At 44.1% G+C, this 22,317-nt stretch overlaps 1 protein-coding gene across 3 annotated transcripts in view; it reads right to left on the reverse strand.

The window, feature by feature from the left end:
- STXBP5L (syntaxin binding protein 5L) overlaps nt 1-22,317 on the reverse strand; it is a 392,773-nt gene that overhangs the window by 35,979 nt on the left and 334,477 nt on the right. The window contains exon 21 of one of the 3 annotated variants that reach the window (XM_065413820.1): nt 21,374-21,424. The exons of the other annotated variants lie outside the window; for them this stretch is intronic. Within the exon in view, the coding sequence (XP_065269892.1) occupies nt 21,374-21,424 (51 nt within the window). The remainder of the gene's footprint in view (nt 1-21,373; nt 21,425-22,317) is intronic. 3 annotated transcript variants of the gene reach the window in all.

Here is a 22,317-nt window from a genome sequence, read left to right on the forward strand (position 1 = left end):
TCTTTGTGGAAGGCAAGGTTTATTGGAAAAACCTGCAATACTGAAAAGCCGTTCTCTGAACTAGCAAAGGTAGTTTTCCTTTTTATCGGAAATGATCCTCAGTGTTGTTAATAGAGCACAGAAAATCCCCCCTATTACCCATCACTTTACACCTCTCTACACGTAAGGACCTACACTACAACCACTGCCTTACCAGGCCTGTGTGATTGAACAGGACACTTCAGAACTCTTCAGCATCATCCGTTGTGCAGCTGGAGGGGATACCGTTGAGCAATACAAAGTATTTTCCTGGATGGATGTAATGGGCTGCCTGTAGAGGAATCCCAAGCCTTGCCAGCATGGGGATCCAGAGAGGAAAATGACTAGCTTACAGGTCTGGTAGTAAAAAGTGCACCAAACCTTGTTAGTTTATACAACGAAGGCTTTTAGTTTTATATAAACAGTTCTCATGTGGCACCTTAGAGACTAACAAGGTCTAAGATGCCACAAGGACTCCTCGTTTTTGCTGATACAGACTAACACGGCTACCACTCTGAAAAAAGTTCTCATGAGCACACCCTTTATGCCATAGGCCAGATTCTGGCTCATGCTATGGCCTGTTTTGTTCTGGGAGTGCAAAGGAGCTGTAAAGCTCCCCTAAATGGGCAGATGAGGATTCCCTTGGGATGGAGGAACTCTGGGCTGGCATAGGACTGGTGTGCCTGGCTGAACAGCACTACCTCCCTGGCCTCTGGCAGTAGAAAGGGGCATGGTTGGAGGACACTGCACTCTTGTGATTTCCAACCAGTGTACTTGCTCCTTGGGTGTGATTGTGAGCCAGTGTATCTAGAACAGCCCTGAGGCTATGAACAATCAATGAACATACTGGGCCAGATACAAGGGTCTGCACCAGTTTCTGCCTGTGGAGACCTTGGCTGAGATAAAAGGGTCCAGTGCAGCAAGTTCACCAACTGAGGGCGACAGAGGTGTAAAATGCTAACCACCTCCCTTCTGCCTAATGAGCTCACAGGTGACCTGCACAGGCCCAAGACAGGATGGTTGAGGAATGCACTAACTTAATGTACCACTGCGGTAATCACAGAGCCCTCAAGGGAGGACGGTGATGAAACAGCACCTGCCCTCGAGTGAATCCCCACTCCATGCAAGACAGAGGCCAGGCAGACACAATGGAATGACGACTGTTCCTCCATTCAGCATTGGCCTTCTCACCATCAACTTTGCCATGGAAGTCCGGCAAATCGCTGCAAGACCTACAAAAACATATGTATTTTGGTGGGGTGTATTTGGAGTGCAGAAAATGGGCAGAGTTTTTATTGAATTTAAATTTCAGCACTTCAGGTCCAAAACGGCTCTATTATACATGTGTCCATATTTAAAAAATCATTAATAATTTTAAGAAATGAAAAAATAAGTTAAGAAATAAAAGGACTCATTACTGCCTACCTGCTTTTGTGAACAGACTGTGTGAAATCTGAAATATGTTATAGGTAGATATCTTTGTTAAACTCATTTTTTCCCAGATCACTTCCAGATCCTCTTCTGTGACATATGGCACAGTGATAGTAGATTGTAGTGCCACTTCTTGCTGTTATCCTGATATATTCATTGGGCTACATTGTGACTGAAACATGTAACAATGGAACAATGAAGATTGTAGCCTTGCTCATCCACAGGAGAATACCTTACAGACCTCTGGAGACTTGTAGGCATATTTCATCCTTGAAATACTGAAAGTCCTGGAAATACTGTCCTCCATAGGACAATTTTCATCTTCAGAATTTTTCATTGATCTCTTCTCAGGCTGCCATCTCTGCCTAAACTAAACACAAGCTATTTCTGAACCATTCTCTGGGAAAAGAACTGAAGCTATTAGCGAATTATTTAACAATACTACAGGTAAATGATGTATTTATTATCAGAGGGGTAGCCGTGATAGTCTGGATCTGTAAAAAGCAACAGAGAGTCCTGTGGCACCTTTAAGACTAACAGATGTATTGGAGCATAAGCTTTCGTGGGAGAATACCCATTTCGTCAGACGCATGTGACGCATGTGCGTCTGACGAAGTGGGTATTCACCCACGAAAGCTTATGCTCCAATACATCTGTTAGTCTTAAAGGTGCCACAGGACTCTCTGTTGCTATGTATTTATTGTTCATAGTTATTTGCCAAAGAGTTTGGGTGCAACAATTTGGTCATCTAAGTTCCATGGTATTGCTTCTGTTCTGTGCATGGATAACTTATAACAAATAGTGAATATTCTTGTTTGCACACATGCCCTGGTTAGCAGGTCAGTATAGCTATTTGCATGAAGAACAGCCATTCCACAGATACTCACAGGCAAAGATCCCATTTGCAAATAGTGAATAAAAAGGGGCATAAATGTGGTCACATGAAACAGCCATTCAAAATATGAACATATGTTTGCAAACACTGTTTCTGCAGTAGTCGGCCAATTCTAACAGCACCCTTCTTTTATAAAACTGTCTAACATTAATCCTCTACATGCCATACAGAATTTAATTTCTGCCAGGTGATTGCATTAAAGAATTAATTACCAAGAAGGGAATAACTAGGATGCAGCAGCAGGAATAGATTTTATGCAGGGGAACTGCTAATCTTCAGTTCTTTGTTTATCCACCCTTTGTCATCAGTTTGTTTGCTGCCAAAATGCCTAAGCCTGGAGAATTAATAATTGTTGGCTGCTGTCTCACTGTACACAGAGATCATTTGTTAAGCCATTTGCTTGGGGGTGGGGTGGAGGAATGTTGACTAGTGATTGAAGTTTGGTTCTAATGCTACCCTGGTTCTATTAGGGGTATGTCTACATTGCAATGTAAACCCAGGATTAGTGGGACTCGAGTCAGCTGACCCATGTTAGGGAACCCTGGCCTTGAGCATCTTACATTGTATTTTAACCTTATGTTAAGACTTTTCTCACACATGCTGACAGGGGCAGTGAGTTGTATGGGCCCATGGTACCCAGGCTCCAGCAAATTACGGGCCCTGGGGTCCTGGCTCCACCAATGTTCGGGGCCGGGTCTCTCCCACTGCCGCCCCCATGTGCCTCCCCCAGAGCATTCCCCAGTCCCGCCTGCCACCCCCGCGCACCTCCCCCCGAGCGTCCCTGCCTGCTCTGGGCAGCAGGCGGCTACCCCCTACAGCTCCACGCTGTGCTCCCTCGCTGGCTACCGCTGCAAACGGCTACAAGAGAGCAGCGCCAGGGGCAGGCTGAGGTGGCAGCTGCGCCAGAGGAGGGAGGAGGTGCATGGCAGCCCCTCCCCCCACCTGGCAGGCGACTCTGAGTCGACTCTGGGGGGCTTATCCTGGCTGGACCTCCTGAGCAGCAGCCTGGGGGGGCTTGGGTGAGTGTCATGCCAGAGGGGCTGAGGAGGGGGCCACCCTCCCCTCCCCTGGAGCTTGCTGCTGCCGGCGGGCAGAGGGCTGGGAGGAGTGCTCCTCTCTGGCACCCTGCCTCAGCCCCAGGGCAGCCTGCCTGCTGCACCGCAAAATCCTCATCCCTGGCCCAGCCCCTCCCACACCCCAACCCTCTGTCCCAGCCCAAAGCCCACACCCAGCACCCAAACCCCCTCCCAGAGCCTGCACCCAGCACCCCAAACCCCCTTCCGCACCCACTCCTGCACCCCAACCCTCTGTCCCAGCCCAAAGCCCACACCCAGCACCCAAACCCCCTCCCAGAGCCTGCACCCAGCACCCCAAACCCCCTTCCGCACCCACTCCTGCACCCCAACCCTCTGTCCCAGCCCAAAGCCCACACCCAGCATCCAAACTCCCTCCGAGAGCCCGCACCAAAACTCCCTCCCAGAGCCCGCACCCCACACCACCCTCCTGCACCCAAACTCTCTCCCAGAGCCTGCACCCCAAGCACCTGCCCCAGGCCAGAATTTGCACCCAGCACCCAAACTTCCTCCCAGAGCCTGCACCCCAAACCCCCTCCTGCACCCAAACCCCCTCCCAGAGTCTTAGGCATGGGGGGGAGGGGCGTGGGACTTGGACCTGTTATGAGCACCACCAAAAATTATACAGACCTGCTGCCCCGATGCTGATGATGATCAAGGATGGATCACTTGATGATTACCTGTTCTGTTCATTCCCTCTGGGGCATCTTGCATTGGCCACTGTCGGCAGGCAGGATACTGGGCTAGATGGACCTTTGGTCTGACCCAGTATGGCCGCTCTTATGTTTTTATGTTCTTATGCTCAAGCCTAGGGCTCTGGCATCCACAGACCCAAGTCAAAGTAACCCTATCTCAGAGTCCTTACTGCCCCGCCCCCTCTGAAATGTGGCCGCTCTAGTCCTAGTACTGTGGTGCATTGTGGGAAAACTTTACTGGCTGCCCTGCATGTCACCAGGAAACAGGTAGCTTTATAAAAGTCTTGATTGGTTCGCTCTCCATTGCAAACCCAGGAGGCTCTCTGACAGTGTACTTGTAGATCGGCAACCAGAAGAGAATGGGTTAACGCTGACCTGTGCTGCTGCCATTCACAAAGAGGGGTGGCTTCCGTTTTAATTACAGTCGATTGCAGGTTGTTGAGATAGAGAGGACTAAGGAAGTTGTCCCATGGAATTGTGGGATACTTCTGGCTGACTCCCAGGACCTGAGTCAAGCGAGGCTGAGTCTATACTGCAAAGCTATAGGGCTCGGATCCTGGGTCCCTCGAGCTTAGACCCTCCAGCCCTGCAGGGTTCTGGGACCCTGGGTCCAAGCTCTGGGTTAGCGCATTTGCAGTGTAGATGGAAGGGGGATTAGGCTTGAGCCCAGGGCCAAGCACAGCCTTAAATTGCAGTGTAGACGTACCCTTAGTGACTTAACTATGTGACCTAGGGTAAGTCACTTCACCTCTTACTGTTTCATTTTCCCCTTCTGCAATATGAGGATAATGCGAAGATATTACTACTTATTTACTATGGAGGATTGAGTACCAACCACAAGTAACTGGAGCTATTCAAATAACACTGTAATTGTAAAATTATGACTAAAAGAGTCAAGTATCTAACTCAGGGGTCTGCAACCTCTGGCACGCGGCTCGCCAGGGTAAGCACCCTGGCAGGCCGGGCCAGTTTGTTTACCCGCAGGTTTGGCCGATTGCGGCTCCCACTGGCCACGGTTCACCGCTCCAGGCCAATGGGGGCTGCGGGAAGCGGCGCAGGCTGAGGGATGTGCTGGCCGCAGCTTCCTGCCGCCCCCATTGGCCTGGAGCAGAGAACCGCGGCCAGTGGGAGCCACGATCGGACGAAACTGCGGACGCGGCAGGTAAACAAACTGGCCCGGCCCAACCCTGGCGAGCCGCGAGCCAGAGGTTGCCGACCTCTGATCTAACTTGTCAAGCCAGCCCTGGAGGTGAAAACATAGCAACATGTAAATCCAGTTTCTCTAAACATTATATGTACAAGTGTTGTCTCTCTTCACCTAACACTTAGCCAGATTCAAAATTTTCCTTTGAAGTACTATGGGTTACATGAGAATAAATTGGAAATAAAAGAGACTGTCCATCTAGAAATGTTTGCTTTCATGGGATACTGCCAGACAGGAACCAAGCTAACTAAACATACTCGAAAGTATGGAAACGGAGAACTAATATTTCTGTGTACTAACATAAAGAATGACCTCTTGTCTGGAATGGTGATGAGAAGAATGGAGCTTTAATTCAAAGACTCTCAGGAGGATGAGGCAAGAAAGAGACACAAAGGGAAGGAGAGCTTCTCTGTCAGAGAACAGTGTCAGATTGACTTTGAGATGCTGTGAAGGGGTCAGGAGTGGGGTAGCCCTGCCTGGGACCCTCTGCCAACGGTTGCTCCAGCACTGCAGTGGTCTGCCTCTTCCTAGGACTTGGCCCTCCAACCAGTCACTTTAAAGTCTTTCCCCTTCTGAGGTAGTCAACTAACAGAAACATGGGGAAATTACACAAATGAATCATCTCAAAGCTGGGTTGAGGCTCTCTTCCTTCAGAGGGCGCTTGTTGGGCTGTGGCCTTAAACTGAATGAATAAATAATAGAAAGGAATACATCTATCCCTCCCTTCCTTCAGGCAGCAGTCATCTGGGGAGCTCCTGCCTTCAGTCAGCCCTCTCTCTAGGGACTGAGGGCTGAAGATCTGCTCTTCTCCCCGGTCTACCATCAAGTAAGCCAGGGTTTCCCTCTTAAGTGCCTCCCTCCAATCCTGACATCTACCACATGTGTGACTGGGTGGAGCCACCTGAACCCACATTAGCTTATTAACCCCATGCTGCCCAGTGTGGGCTTTGGATACCCTATCATAGATGCTGAGAGAGGAAAAGAGAGAGAAATCAGACTGTCTATGAATGTAAGACATTCCTTGTTTAAATTAACAGAAACTTCAAGATGATACTCCATCTAGGAAGCCTGTTTCCCAGAACCTAGATTAGCTCTGATGCGATTCTGAATAAAAGTATGATTTTCTAATAAATACCAGTTTCTTTAAGAAATGTTTGGGTTAACCACAGTGGGCTGCTCCTGGAGATAAAGAAAATCTTCTGGACTTTAAGGCCTTTTCTTCACTGTAAAAAAAAGTGTGTTTTACCCTCATGAAGACAAGGCAATTGTAGTTTTAAAACAAGTTAGCAGGTCAAGGTAAACTCTGTGCTCCATCATAGTCTTTACTTTAACTGCCAACATGTGTGAAAACTACAAACTGCTTTGTCTTCCCTAGGATTTTACCTCATGTTAAGTCCCACATGTTAACTAACACAAGGTAAAAACACACCTTTTTTCCTAGTGAAGACTCATCCTAAGAGGTGGAACGGGGTAAAAAGGTACCTGGCCTCTAGCATTCAGCCAGAGGTATGAGACAAGAGGTGGCCTATTCCCAAGAAGTGCAGCTGGAACACCTGCTGCAGTCCATGGTGGGGCACAAAGTAAAGCCTGGTGACTGCAAGAGTGACAAGAATGGGTGGTCTCAAGTGTACTAGGGTCTAACTAAAAAAGTTGTCGAGAATGTTAATGTTGGGAAGTGCTTTGAGATCCTGGAATGAAAGGTGCTATAATGTGTTTTTATGTTTTGAAGAGGAAGGCAAGGAGGAAGAGGGAGAAGAAAAGAAAGGATCTGACCGCTGACCTCTGACAGCACTCACTGATGAGCTTTCATTAGGCTGCAACAAAAGGTATAGGAGAAGGGAGAGTTAACTTTGATACTGAAATTCTACTAATCCAGCAAGATTCTATTGCTGCCCACTCATAATTATATTCTGACTAACATTTACAGCTTAGCTCTGTTGTCCAACTTAAAAAGAAATAATGCTACAGAGTCCACAGTCAAAGAAGAAGATATCAAAATTATAAACTGGGAAATCATTTTCATTTCATGAGAAAAATAAGATTTTGGTGCCTAGGAGAATGAACAAATAAAGGGAGCAATTGTACAAAACACTATTCCTGTCACAGACATTTCAACTCAGCTCCTCTTTTCCTTTAACTAAATTCTTCTTGTTTACATAAATCATGCCTATGTTTCAAAAATAATAAAGCATCAAATATGTACATTTATAGTGAAGCTTTTCAGGTCAGAATATTGCCCTTTGCTGGCATAATTCCTGTCATTAAAAAAGATCCTACAGCACATAACTTATGTGCTCTGACGGTCTACAGGTCTAATTTACATCTCACAATCTTAGCCTATTTTTTGTGTGCCATTTACTCACTGACAGGATGCTCACAAATTTCTGCCAAAGCATAAAACCTCTTTCTAAACTGTCTGACAGTTATATATCAACCTTCTTTATTCTCATTTGGAAGAAAATTGGTGCTATCATATCTGTGACTGGTATCAGACAAGAAGGCACTGAAAATGTTTCTTTTATTTCTCTCATGGAGAGGTCCTCATTCTGGGATGTGAATAGTGGTTAGCTTGCCATTCTGGAGGAATGGGCATTACTGTGGACTGTGCATAATATATATCTGTGCATGTCTGAATGAATATGCCAAAAAATTTATGGCCAGTTTTCTGGGAGAGGAAATGTTGCCAAGCAAATGGAGAGAGAGGGAGGGAAGGACGCGGGCTGCCGGGCTTGCTGCAGACCTGGCACTGGCTGGTGCAGACGGAGTGTGCAGCCTGCTCCCAGCAGGGCGCTCCCCTCCTCCGCGCCGCCACCCCCTACAGTGGCGCACTGAAAGTCATCGGCGAAACAAAAGAAAAACAAACGAACAAACAAAAAACACCAGGGTGCAGGGTGGCCGGAGCAGTGAACCAAAAAAAAAAAAAAAAAAAGCGGCCGTGCCACCCTAGGATTGGACGGAATGCTGCCCGTTAGAATCTTGCTCGGCTGGTGCCTGGAGCCGGCCCTGCTCATAAGCAAACTAGGGACATGTGGTCTAGATAAAATTACTATAAGGTGGGTGCACAACTGGTTGAAAGACCAAACTCAAAGAGTAATTATTCATGGTTCATTGTCAAAATGGCAGGGCTTATCTCACAGGGGGTCTCACAGGGATCAGACTTGGGTCTGGTACTATTAAATATTTTCATTAATGACTTGGATAATGGAGCTGAGAGTATGCTTATACTTAGGGCCCTACCAAATTCATGGTCCATTATGGTCAATTTCACGGCCACAGGATTTGAAAAGTGGTAAATTTCATGTTTTCAGATGTTTAAATCTGAAATTTCACAGTGTTGTAAATGTGGGGGGTCCCGACTCAAAAGAGGATTCTGGGGGGGGGGGGTCCACAAATCTGTTGTAGGGGGGTCATGGGATTGCCACCCTCACTTCTGTGCTGCCTTCAGAGCTGGACTGTCCCTCCCCTGCCCAACCGGAGCTAGGAGCCCCCTTTGCTGGGGCACTCTCAGCAGCACAGGGAAGATCGGACACAACTCCACAAGCCTCCTCCAGCTGCAGGAACCTCTGGAGCTGCTGTCCAGTCCAGGGAGTGTCTGCAGCAGGGGGAGGCACCTGGAGGTGGGTCTGGTCTCTCCCTCCCCAGAGCAGCTGTGCAGGTGAGGGACAAGTCCTGTCCCTCCCCTGCCTAGCCGGAGCTAGAGCCCCCTTTGCTGGGGTGCTCCTAGGAACAAGGGGACATCGGATTTCATGGGGAAAGGCTTATTTCACGGTCCATGGTGTGTTTTTCATGGCCGTGAAATTGGGAGGGCCCTACTTATACTATTTGCAGATGAGATCAAGTTAGGAGGGGTTGCAAGCACTTTGGAGGACAGGATTAGAATTCAAAAGAACCTTGACAAATTAAAGAATTGGTCTGAAATCAACAAAAAGAAAATCAATAAAGACAAGTGCAAAATATTAACTTAGGAAGGAAAAATCAAACTCACAGCTACAAAATCGGAAATAACTGGCTAAGTGGTAATACTGCTGAAAAGGATCTGCGGGTTACAGTGGATCACAAATTGAAGATGAGTCAACAATGTGATGCAGTTGTAAAAAAGGCTAATATCATTCTGGGGTGTATTAACAGGAGTATCGTCTGTAAGACACAGGAGGTAACTTTCCCCCATCTACTTGGCACGGGTGAGGAAAGAAACAAAAATCATCAAAGGTTTAGAAAAACCTGATACACGAGGAAAGGTTAAAAAATGGGCATGTTTAGTCTTGAGAAAAGCAGACCAAGGGGGGAACCTAATAACAATCTTCAAATATGTTAAGGTTATAATGAGGACAGTGATCAACTGTTCTCCATGCCACTGAAGGTAGGACGACAAGTAACATGTTATTCTGCAGCAAAGGAGATTTACGTTAGCTATTAGGAAAAGCTTTCTAACTACATCAGTAGTTAAGCACTGGAACAGGCTTCCAAGGAAGGTTGTGGAATCCTCTTTATTGGAGGTTTTTAAGAACAGGTTGGACAAACACGTGTCAGGAATGTTTTAGGTTTACTTGGTCCTGCCTCAACACAGGGGGCTGGATTTGATGACTGCTTGAGTCCCAGCCAGCCCCACATTTCTATGATTCATGTGAACTTAAAGGGCAATCAACATGGTTTGTTAGGGTGAAACTATTGTATGAACAGAACTTTGGAAAAAAGTCTGTGGCTGTTTTTAATATCATCCTATGTTTATGAAAAATTAAATACGGCTGGATAGAAGGAAGACTTGTTATTTCTTTCCAACCCTTGAACAAGTTATGGGTACAAAAAGAGCTGTTTTGTTAGAGACAAACAGATTTCACAGACACTACATTTTCAAAAAGAGGGGTATAAAGTAACTCCTGTGATAGTTCTTTGATGAGCCAACTTTCAAGGTAAAGTAATGGATGATTCTCTGGACTCTATATCAGGAGAAGTGTCTTCACAGATTAATTTTGAACACTTTGAGCCTGATTTTCAACTACCTAACACTTCGTGTAGCCATTAATAACTGTGCAAAGTGAGTCTGAACTAAATATAAATACTATCATTAATGTGAGCTAAGAATTCTAATTTGGTGGCATTCTACACCACCCTACTTTGAAAGGTCTCAATGATATCACAATCATTACTATGAATTATTTATATATTACAGTAGCACCTAGAAACTCCAATCAGGATTGAGGCCCCCACTGTGTTAGGAACTGTACACACACATGAGAAAAAGATGTTCCCTCCCCAAAAGAGCTTACAATATAAGTATATGAGGACAGACAACATCTTGATACAACCAACAGATGGGGGCAGCATAAGGTAAGAGTAAGATGAGTAGTTAATTGACAAGGGGCAAGGCCGGGTAGAATCAGGTCATTTTTATATACTTCTTGTAAATTAGTTTCACCCTTTGAGAGCTAAAATTGTTTTTGTTCCCTCATATTTCATTTCCTGGGGATCTTGACACGTTTGGCAAGGTCCAACTGAAAGCCTCTCATTGAATATAGATGTGAAAAAGTGGAATTGGTCTATTTTACCTTGTATAGAGGCAAAGACTATTATTCTGGGAGGTAAGGCAAATTCTGTCCATTTATCCACTGTAGGTTACAAGAAGACCCTGTCTTGTGATCAGAAGCCATTTTCAGGGAAGAAACAGTTTTCTCTCTTGTTGAATGGGGTAAGAGGTGGGCGTAAGATGGACGTTCTCTAAATTGTTTCACTTTAACTGGGAAAACTTGTCACTGTTATGTGAGGATTAAAAAGTATGCTGAGCAAGAAATTTATGTCCTAGTTTGGACCATCTGGGAGATCTTAATTGTCCCTTTTTGTTCTTTTACATAACCAAAAAAGAGAAGTATTTGATATGTTTTTTAAGAGAAAAGCATTTATTTTCTGTTACTTTAATTACTTGGTCTAGTACTTCCCTAAAAATTCCATAAAATCTGAAAGCCAACTCAAAGTTCCATGGTGTAACAGCTCGTCCAGAGATACTACAGAGATTGCTGTACTTTTAGTTGTTAATTTAGTTGCAATCTTAAGAAAAATCACAAAGAAGCATAAAGGCCATTATACAAGTGGACAACAGCTACAATTTCATATATGTGACGCCAACAGACGCCGGTCGGTGGCGGGCAGGATCGAACCTGGGAACTCAATGCCTGAGCTAAAAGCCATATGGCTCTTAGTGAAGGCTGTAGAGCAGACTCATTAACCTCTAGGTACCACTAGAGGGGACAGAACATCACACCCAGGAGGGTGTGTGGGTTACAGATGCACCTCAGATAGTGTGGACTTAGGCACTAGCAACTAATCAGCAATGCTTAATTTGTGCCAGAGCTTGCCAGGGCTGAGCCCCGGCACCTCTAGGCTTGGCATTTCGCAGTCCCGGCACCTCTGGCCTTGCTGCATCAGTTATGAATGTAAAAAAATTGCTTGAGCCCAGGCACTTCTTTCATTACAAATTAAGCACTGCTAATCCATGGGGAGAAAAGAGATGCTCCTAACAGCATAACTGGTGTGTTGTTATCTAAAACATTCAATTTCTGTATTTAGGCCCAGATCCACAAAGGGACTTAGGCACTTAAGCCCCGGATTCAGGTGCCCAAATCCCACTTTTTGGCCCCACTGCAATCCATGAAACGCCCATGTGGTTACTACCTAACCCTGTCAGCACGTAAAGTCAGTCAGCACCTAAATTTTCACAGTAAAATTCCCTAGGCGCCTAAGTTTCAGTCTCTGGACATGTGTACTGGTGCCTTGGACAGGCATCTGGATGCCTATCTCATGCCTAAGCCTCAGTGCAATCCTCAGGCCAGGAGAAGATAGGTATTTGCCTGAGTATCTTGTCTCAGGACTCAATCCAGTAGGTGTACTCAGAGGCCAGTTATTGGATCAGGCCCCATTCAAAACCCAGCTGGAAGAGGAGGAATAGATGTCTTCTTCGTAACTTTTAGCCCAGTGGTTAGAGCACTCACCTGGGATGTGGGAAACACAAGTTCAATTACGCCCCTCTGCATGATGGGAGGAAGGATTTGCACCAGGATCTTTTCTCTCTCAGAAAAGTGATCTAACGGGTAACCACCGGGCTATGCAAAATTCTGATTTGGGTTCACCTCAGTTTCTCCTGTTATAGCTGTTCTACTTTGTATAAATAATTAAAAAGTTATTGTGGGGAAAAAAGCAAATGAAGAAAGACACTATAGTCTGGTACAGTGGGAGGTGGGAGACCCAGGGTGTAGTCCCACTGCTCTAATGACTGTTTACATTATTTACCCACAGTGGAACAGCTTCAAAAGGACAGACAGAGAACCCCACATCTGAACAGGCCAGTAGTTAGGGGTCTCTCCTGAGAACTAGAAAATCCCTGTTCAAATCCTTTCCTTCCAAAAGGTGAGGGGGGAATTGAACCTGCATCTCCCACATCCCACTGGGATAAAAGTTACAAGGGAGGCAGGCACACACACACCTTCTCCTCTGGTGTTTCTTGCAAGAACAGTTAGGTGCCTCACCTGCTTGACTCCAGGAGAGGGCTCCTGTGGACTGTAAGCAGAGATAGGCGTCTCCCTGCAGCCAGGACTTAGATGTGTACTGATTGCAAGGGATGGAGTTTGGGGCAAACCCCTCATTGACAGTTTGCATTGGCTAGCTTAGGTGGCTCCCTGACTATTACACTGGCTTTCGTAGATCCCATTTTTAGGTGCCTCGCTCTCCCCATGCATTGTCCCTTGGTGGATCTAGGCCTTAGTGCCTTATCCAATACCCAGTGAAAGACATGGAAAGACTTGCATAGACCTCACTGGAGCCAGGTCAGGCCCTCAGGGAATATTTCCCTTTCAAAATGATAGAAGATTTTTTTTAACATTTGGCAGCTCTTGCTGAATTTACTTTTAAAACAAGTGATCTTAGGTAGCTTTTACATTTTTGCTAGACTTCTGTGGAAAGACAACTTCTGTTTAAAAACATTCAGTTTGACTTCAAATTGTTCAACAGGAGAATGAAGAGATAATAGCTTTGCTCTCTTACTGTCACCAGACAATAGAGGACGCTTCTCTTAAGCTCTATGTACTATGTATAACTGGTAAATAAAGTCTTTATAATTTCTAATCAAATTATTGATATCATCACATTATTCATGTGATGGTGCTTTGTATCTGTACTGTGCCTGTAAGAGCAGCATCTCAAAGCCATTTTGCAGTTATATTATAGATATCTTTTGGGCAGTTATTTTGCTACAGGAAATGGATAGATGACTGTCACAAGTAATTTGCTATGAGTGAAAGGTAACATATCAGCAAAGTTGCTTGAGGAGAACCAATGAGCTAAGCCAACAGAGAAATTTTTAACTGATTTTATATCACTCCCTTTTGTCCCAGTTTGACCAGACATTTCACTACACAGATTTTTTTTTTTTATCCTAAATGCTGTATATATTTTATTCATCTACCTACAAATGTCTGGATAAACCCTAGGAAATGATGTTTATGTTTTGAAGGCAATTACTTAGCAGTAGGAGACTAAAACAGTAGGGTAAAACAAACTCATGGCTAATGATTGGGTGCCCTATTTTAGTTAAAGACCAAAGGATAACTCAGAGTCTGGATTCATGACAGTCCACAGCACAAATTCATGTGATCAAAGCAGCAGTTATAGTAATTAAAACAAAGCTTTCAAATATTTAAATGAGGCCATAATTATTCCCTTTTCAGATGGAGGATGGCTCTGAATCCCTGTAATCACTCTGGAAACATTAAAAGCTTATAATGCAGTGAGGAGAATTCCCTCATGAGATGAGGAAAATGCAGAATTGCAGAAGTGAAATGGCAGATAAGGCAAAATTAAAAACCCTTCTTGTAAGAGCAGCAACATATTTGAGCTTGTGCGCCCTACTGTTCCTACCCCTGAGATGATCAAATATAAGGATTGTTAGAATGATTCCCTCAGTTCATCTAAACTGTTGTAACAGGCCATGGGGAGACAAGTGGTCTTTGCAGATAACTTGGATCAAACCACATTAGGCCTAAAAATACAGGTATCAACTCAGTGAATTGCATCTGAACACTAACAGGGAATCGGTGAAGCACAGGGAGCACTAGTATAATATATTGCTTCTGGTCAATCCTTATAAATATGTGGACTCCTACAATCTGCAGTAGCTGAAACTTCCAAGTGGTCTTCCAGCATATCCTACAAAGCGCACATAACAATTATTCAATATGGAGGTTCCAGAATCAGAGTTAACTAAGACAAGTTCCTCATCCAAGACAAATGTTAGGGGCAGCAGAAGCAAGGGAGCAGGGAGACGAGTGCCCCTGCAAAGGAACATTGCTCCTAGAGGACCTGGAGCAGCCATGGGGCCCAGGATCAGGCCAGAAGGCAGGAAGTGGGACCCAGAAGGGCTGGAATGGGCCTGGGTTCAGATAGGAAAACCTGGGATCCTCCTTCTCAGCTTGGAGCCGGCTGTCCTGTCCCTGTCTGAGTCTCAGTGTCTCATCTCATGCCCCCTCCTATCCTTCTCAGCCCCCTATTTGCAGCGATTTTCTGCCACTCCCTTTTCCCCCACCGACAAATGCCAGCTATCATTTTATCAAGTACAGGTGAAAAAAGTCATTTCTAGCTCCAAAACTACCAAGTACTCCAGGCGCAAACTGGAGATCCAGATGTACCCCAAATTATGAACCACATTGAGAAAGGATGGCCAGACCTCAGTCATGGGGAAGGTAACTATTCTTTTCTTTTCCATACACTCAAGTTGCACCCTATCCAACCACCATCCACTTCTATCTTAAATGGATTAAGCCTTAGACAACTTACTGGCATTCAAAACAATGAGAAAACAAAATCATTATATCATCCATGTCCCATGAAAGAAACAAAGCTGCCCATCATTCCTCTGTTGTTGAATGAGCAGGTTGGATGAGCAATTAGACACCACTCTATTATGCAGCCTTGCCAGGGTCAAGAGCCAAGTGAACAGAATTACTTTGCGAATGGTATTAAATGCTGCCGACAGATCTAAGAGAGTCAGTATGGACACCTGACCTTTGCTCATTGCTAGGAGGAGTTAGTCCATAAAACCTAAGTATCCTCAGTAGAATTGCCATTTCAACAACTGTATTATTGGGGATCAGAGAGATCAGAGAACTCTAGGTGATGATGGAGATGCTTTACCACAATGTCTCAATAACCTTGTCCCAAAAAGCTAGGATAGAGACAAGGCAATAGTTAGTGAGACCATCAACTTCAAGAGATGGTTTCTTGAGCAAGGGCCTTACAACTCCTCGTCTGGAACATACTGCCTCCTGTCCGCCCTCAGAAAGGCATTAATGATCACAGTCAATAATGTACTCAGTACCTCTCTGCTGGAATTTACTAGCTATTAGGGGCATGGGTAACAACCACAAAGTAGGTAGTAAACTAAGCTAGGCCAGCACAGCCAGAACCTCTGGGAGCAAAAGTGGTTGAAATTGAGATGATGTGGCATTTCACCTGTGAGATCTTATTTTCTAAGCTTAACTCCTCACAGTGAGAAAATCTTATGCTTTCTTCCAGACAGTGATAGACTAGATTTATCAAGCTATCCACAACCCAATACAGTTTCAAGAGATGAAACTTCATGGATGCTAATATGGAAGGAAAGAAAACTTTCTTCCCCTCTGCCACAGCCATAGCACAGGATTTTAAAAAATTCTCCATGCTGCAACTGATCAACTGTAGAGTGGAATGACTATCTCTAAAACGCTGACTTCAACTTACATGTACTTTATTTGTAACAAGTTATCTATACACCAAGGCCACCTGTATGGATGGCATATGAGGGAAGAGCATTTAGAAAACATGGTACAGTAACTCCTTGCTTAACGTTGTAGTTATGTTCCAGAAAAATGCTACTTTAAGCAAAACGATATTAAGCAAATCCAATTTCCCCATAAGAATTAATGTAAATAGGGGGGGTTAGGTTCCAGGGAAATTTTTTTTGCCAGACAAAAGACTATATTTTATATATATATATATACACACACAAATACACACACACACACACACATATATATACACAGTATACATTTTAAACAAACAATTTAATACTGTACACAGTGGAAGAGGGCAGGATATTTCCCAGGGAATGCCTTACTGCTAAATGATGAACTAGCATTCGGCTGAGCCCTCAAGAGTTAACACATTGTTGTTAATGTAGCCTCACACTCTACAAGGCAGCACCAATGGAGGGAGGGGAGACAGCCTGGCAGAGAGAGACAGAGACACACACCATTTGTGTGAGAGAGAGACGCGCATTGCCCCTTTAAGTACACTGATCCCACTCTAAGTACATTGCCTTTTTAAGTAGATCAGCAAGTTGAGACAGCAGCTGCTGCCAGCAAGCTCCCTCCGTCCTGTCGTGTCCTCCTCTGCTCTGTGGAAATGGGGTACAGGAGCGGGGGGGCAGGAACGGGGGAAAGGGAGACAGTCTGACATTAGCACCCCTCCCCCCCCACACCCCACACAGCAAGCAGGAGGCTCTGGGGAGCAGTTCCAAGGCAGAGGGTAGGAGCAGCACACGGCAGTGGAGGGAGGGACGGCTGAACTGCCAGCAAGTGATAGCCTGCTGGGCAGCTGCCGCACAGGGGATTTAGGGGAGCGGGGAGCTGATAGGGGGCTGCCGGTCCACCCTGGTTCCAAGCCCCCACCAGCTAGTTCCAACAGGCTGCTCTTTCTGCAAGCAGTGGACAAAGCAGGCAGCTGCCAAACAACGTTATAAGGGAGCATTGCGCAACTTTAAATGAGCATGTTCCCTAATTGATCAGCAACGTAACAACGAAAAAACGTTAACTGGGATGACTTAAGTGAGGAGTTACTGTATTAATAGCCATATTTTGGATTTAGGAGCCTAAAATGACAGTTAGGCACCTGAATCCCTTTGTGGATCTAGATCTAAATACATTTTTCTCTCCAGCCTAGTTTTAAATGTTCCAGGCCAGGGAGGTTCCAGAACATCACATCATATGGTATATTTTTAGATCATTATCATGTCTTCCACACCCTTAGTTGTCACTGAGCCAAGCTGAATTTATTTAGCTCTTTCAATCTTGCCAATCAGTTTTTCCCACCCCCTAATCTTTTATGTTGTTATTCACTAAGTTCTAACAACAGAATTTAATATTCTACATGTAGTTGCAAGACAGCTGTAAGGAAGAGAGTTATTAGCTCTCTGATCCATGACATGAGGCATCTGTGCTTGAAGTCCAAAACTACATTGGCCTTTTTTGGCGCCGTATCACTTTGCCCACTCAAATGTCTCTCACCAGGAGACATGCGCAGGTAAACAGATGCCTGGCTGTTCCTCAAGGGGGGAGGTGAGAAAAAAATATAGTCCCGTCATTATAAAAGGTTGAGGAACTTAGAAAGCTATTAATAATTATTAATGAAGAGTAGGTAAGGAAATACAGAGTAACTTTAGCTATTAATAAAGATTACATGCATCCTAAGGTGTGAAGAGAATTAGCTAATAAATTTACTGAATTCCTGACAATTATGTTTGAAAAAAATCACATATGGGGAGACACTAGAAAACTTGGAAGTTAATAAACTGTAGTACTGATATTCAAACAAAGGAAAGAAGAGTGATCCTGGCAATTACTGTCCTTTAAAACTAACTTCCATACCTAGGAAAACAATGTAAGAAGAACTGTGCACACATCTAGACAATATTGGAACAACAGGTAGAATAATGGTAACTTCGCTAGTTGACTGGCAGCATGCTGAAACAAAGTAGGCATTGAGTAGCTCTGCCTTCCTATCATCTTCCTTTACCAGCTCACCTTCTCCATTGAGCAGCGGACCCACACCATCCTTTTTTCTTCTTTTTTTTTTTGTCTGACATATTTGAAGAACTCTTCCTGCTGTTTCTAACATTTCTTGCCAGTTGTAACTCATTATTTGCCTTGGCTTTCCTGATTTTGTCCCTACATGCTCGCATTTATTCCCATGTATACTTCCATGGTGACACTCCCGTCCGTCCATTTTCTGTATATATCCCTTTTGGTTTTTAGATGGTTTTTTGAATTTTAGTAATACATTTAATAGTGACCCCTAAAATCTGAAGTATTGGATTAATTTCCCCTAGATATATTAGGTTCATTTTCTAAAATGAATCACATTTTATTATTATTTCTATCCTATTATTTTCTACCTCTTTAGATCAGTTTGTATGATTTCTCTGGCTTCACTGGTGTTTGCAGCTGCGCACAATTTAGTATCAATGGCATATTTCATCAATATCCTTTTAATTCCCTTTCCTAGATCATTGATAAAGATATTTAATAAGACGGGTTTAGTACTGATTACTATTCTACCCAACAGACACATCTTCCCAATGCCAGACATTATCACATACATTACCGTTTGTTTATGCTCTGTCATCCAGTTTTCAATCCATATGATAGTGTTTTTATTCAAGCCAAATTAATTTTTCAATTCAGATTTCAGGAGTCACTATTGTAGTAAGATGAGGCCCTGAAACATAAGCTCTTGTGTCAGAGGCCCAGTCTGAGGCCTGAACCAAAGTACTTCCAGGCACTGCTAAGCAAAAGCTGGGCTGTGAGCCAGAGGCAGGCCCCGCTCACAGAAGTTGGCGAGAAGAAGGTTGTTAGAAGCAGGTGCTTAACATATAAGTGCTAATAAGAGGAACTTGTGCCAAGATGGCACCTGGACAGTCCGATACAAGGACACTCCATAGACATAACAAGGAACAGGCAGGTGTATCTTGAAGACAGGGTTGAAAGTACAGCATGATGGATAGGTCTGTTTGTCTGAAACAACATGATCAAAGGGGGAGACAGCACCCTAATGAGCCAAGAGGCTGTACCTCAATACGTCAGTAGGGATGAGTAATCTGTCCTGTAACTGTATAAAAGTAGGTCCCGGAGTGCGCATCTTTGTCTGGCCTAGGGGGCAGTGGAAAGTCCCACCACTGACTGAGCCGGTCCATTGCCAGGGGGCACAAATTCGTAGTATGTCTTGTAGAGTCTACGGGAAACTATTACTGTGCTTCGTTTGACAATAAACCTGGCTCGGGTTCCTTCGTACCTTACTAGAGTCTGTGGTCTTTGGGGGTTCTCTCGGGGTCTGCTGTGTCAGCTATCTGCGCAGAGCTGGGGCAGCACACAGAGGGAACACGCACGCAGCCGACTGTTATCATCATCGAACAAGAAGCAGAGCACCACACCGGTAGCTACTGACAACAACTATCAAGTGACATCAACATTATTTTACTAGGGACAGAAGTTAGTGTTACAGGAAAGCAATTGCTAGAGTCACTCTTCTTTACTTTTTTTTTAAATATATATATATATAGATATCACTACTAGAGTTTGAGAGCCAAATAGACTCCTCATGACTAAGAGTCTTTATAATAGAAGACATTTCTTGTAAAAATCCTTTGTGTGAGCCTTGTAGACCAAATAAACTTGATTCACCCTGACTCCTCCCATTCCCCAGAACAAACCCCAGAAGAGGGAGAGAGGCAAGGGGATGGTGCCATGCTAAGCCCACCGTAAGCATGGAAGAGGGACATCTATGCCTGAGGGCTCCCTTCATGTATGTGTAGGGCCCTACCAAATTCATTGTCCATTTTGGTCAATTTCACAATCATAGGATTTTAAAAATTTCATGATTTCAGCTATTTAAATCTGAAATGTCATGGTGTTGTAATTGTAGGGGTCCTGACCCAAAAAGGAGTTTTGTTTGTGTGTGTGTGTGTGTGGGGGGGGGGTGTTGCCAGGTTATTGTAAGGGTGTGGGGGGTTGCAGTACTGCTGCCCTTATTTCTGAGCTGCTGCTGGCGACAGCGCTGCCTTCAGAACTAGGCAGCTGGAGAGCAGCGGCTGCTGGCCAGGAGACCAGCTCTGAAGGCAGAGCCACTGCCAGCAGCAGCACAGAAGTAAGAATGGCATGGTATGGTATTGCCACCCTTACTTCTGTGCTGCCGCCTGCAGAGCTGGGACTTCAGTCAGCAGCTGCCACTTTCTGGCCATCCAATCTGAAGGCAGCAGCGCAGAAGTAAGGGTGGTATGGTATGATATTGCCACCCTTACTTCTGCGCTGCTGCTGGCGTCATACTGCCTTCAGAGCTGGGTGCCTGGCCAACAGCCGCTGCTCTCTGGCCGCCCAGCTCTGAAGGCAGCGCAGAAGTAATGGCGGCAATACCGCAACCCCCGCTAAAATAACCTTGTGACACCCCCCCTTCAACTCCCTTTTGGGCAGGACCCCCAATTTGAGAAACGCTGGTCTCCCCCCATGAAACCTGTATAGTATAGGGTAAAAGCACACAAATGACCAGATTTCATGGGAGGAGACGAGATTTCACGGTCCGTGAATTTGGTAGGGCCCTATATATGTGTCTAAGATGGCATGATCTGACCCAATTATTTTCAGTTTATCTGCCCTCTTTTAAATGTTGGTTTTAGGCTCCCTGGGCTCAAGTTTTGCCCTCATTTACTGTTCCACTTCACTAAAATAATTAAAGAAGATAATTGAAGAATAAGACACAACAAGCAGTGCATTTAAGAGCTTATTATAGTTTCAAGTGGTGTTCTGAGACACAAATGGCCGAAACTTGACCTGACAGCTGAGAAGAGCAACAGACACTATAAAATACATAAGCCTAAGTGTCTCATCACTGTTATGTAATGGAATGTATACATACAATTAGGAAAATACACTAGTGCATGCACTGTTACAGACACAGATAAGCATCGCTGACAACCAATCAGAATGGTTCAAATTTTTCCAAAAGTCTGAAGTCATTTCATTATAAAAAATTACACACTCAAGTGTGCAATGATTTGCAAAATGTAATCACATGAAAAATGAATGTTAAACAAGCAAAATGCTGAATGCTGCCAACAGAACTGTATGGGTTAATAGGTGGTTTTTAAGAAAGCCTTTTCAAACAAAGCCTTCAAAGGTTATCGTGCTATCTTATGGATCAGTTGGTAAAAATGTTTTGCCAAATGAATGTAAGGAAACTTAAAACTGTCGGCTTTCGCCTACCGTACCAAGATCAGTCTTAAGATCTGTTGGCAGACTTAACTTTCTTGATCCTTTAACTGAAACAACAGAAAAAGGAGAAAGGCAGTTGTTAATAATTAAGAAAGAAAAAGGAACGAGGGAGAACAACATGCCATCTTCTGCTTAAAATCATGTTGCACATTTTGTATCAGCGTAGAAAGGCTGAAATGGTGTTCAAATGTGTTCAGAAATGGTGTTTGCCTAGCATCATTCAGCAAAATAAATTAATCTGAAGAGAGAAGCACTGGAAAAGCCAGTATTCCAGCTGCAGAGAAGTGAATGGTCCTTTACAAAGTCTTTGCTGTGTATTGCAATATCTTACCTTACCATGACTGGCATACCAAAAAAGCAAATGAGATTAAGGCAAATATTGCAAAGGCTGGTGATGTAGCACTGCATAAAAGTATTTTAATAACTGGAAATCAATTTAATAAGAGGGTGCTACTGAGTCAGTGGGTTCTGATGACATCATACCTTAAGACATCAACTGTAAAGGAGAGGGCTTATTGCATATATGATGGAGGCAGCACACATTACAGTACATATTATAGATGAGGGGACAGATTGCAGAGAAATGAAATACATTAGCTTTAAGATAAAATTTAATATTTTCTAGAAATCAAAACACTATATTGAGTTTATTTCATTTGCTGAAAACTTAATTTAATGAGAGAGTACCTGAAAAATGTTGCAATTAAGAATCTCTCATTTTGCTTCTGTTCTGAAACTTTTCCTTCAATATCACTTCAACACAAACAACATTTTAAGCCATGAGCACCACAGAGGAATTCAAATGTAGCATACCTTATAGCAGTCAAAGGGATTCTGGATTTGGACAAAATGCCTTAGGAAGTCATTTATTGAGTACTTAGAAGATTGTTTTTCCAATGCAGGACTTTTATTTTAATTTCATAATTCATTTTTGTTTTCA

This window comes from Emys orbicularis, chromosome 1, assembly GCF_028017835.1.
Source record: "Emys orbicularis isolate rEmyOrb1 chromosome 1, rEmyOrb1.hap1, whole genome shotgun sequence".
In the NCBI taxonomy this organism is placed as follows: domain Eukaryota; kingdom Metazoa; phylum Chordata; order Testudines; family Emydidae; genus Emys; species Emys orbicularis.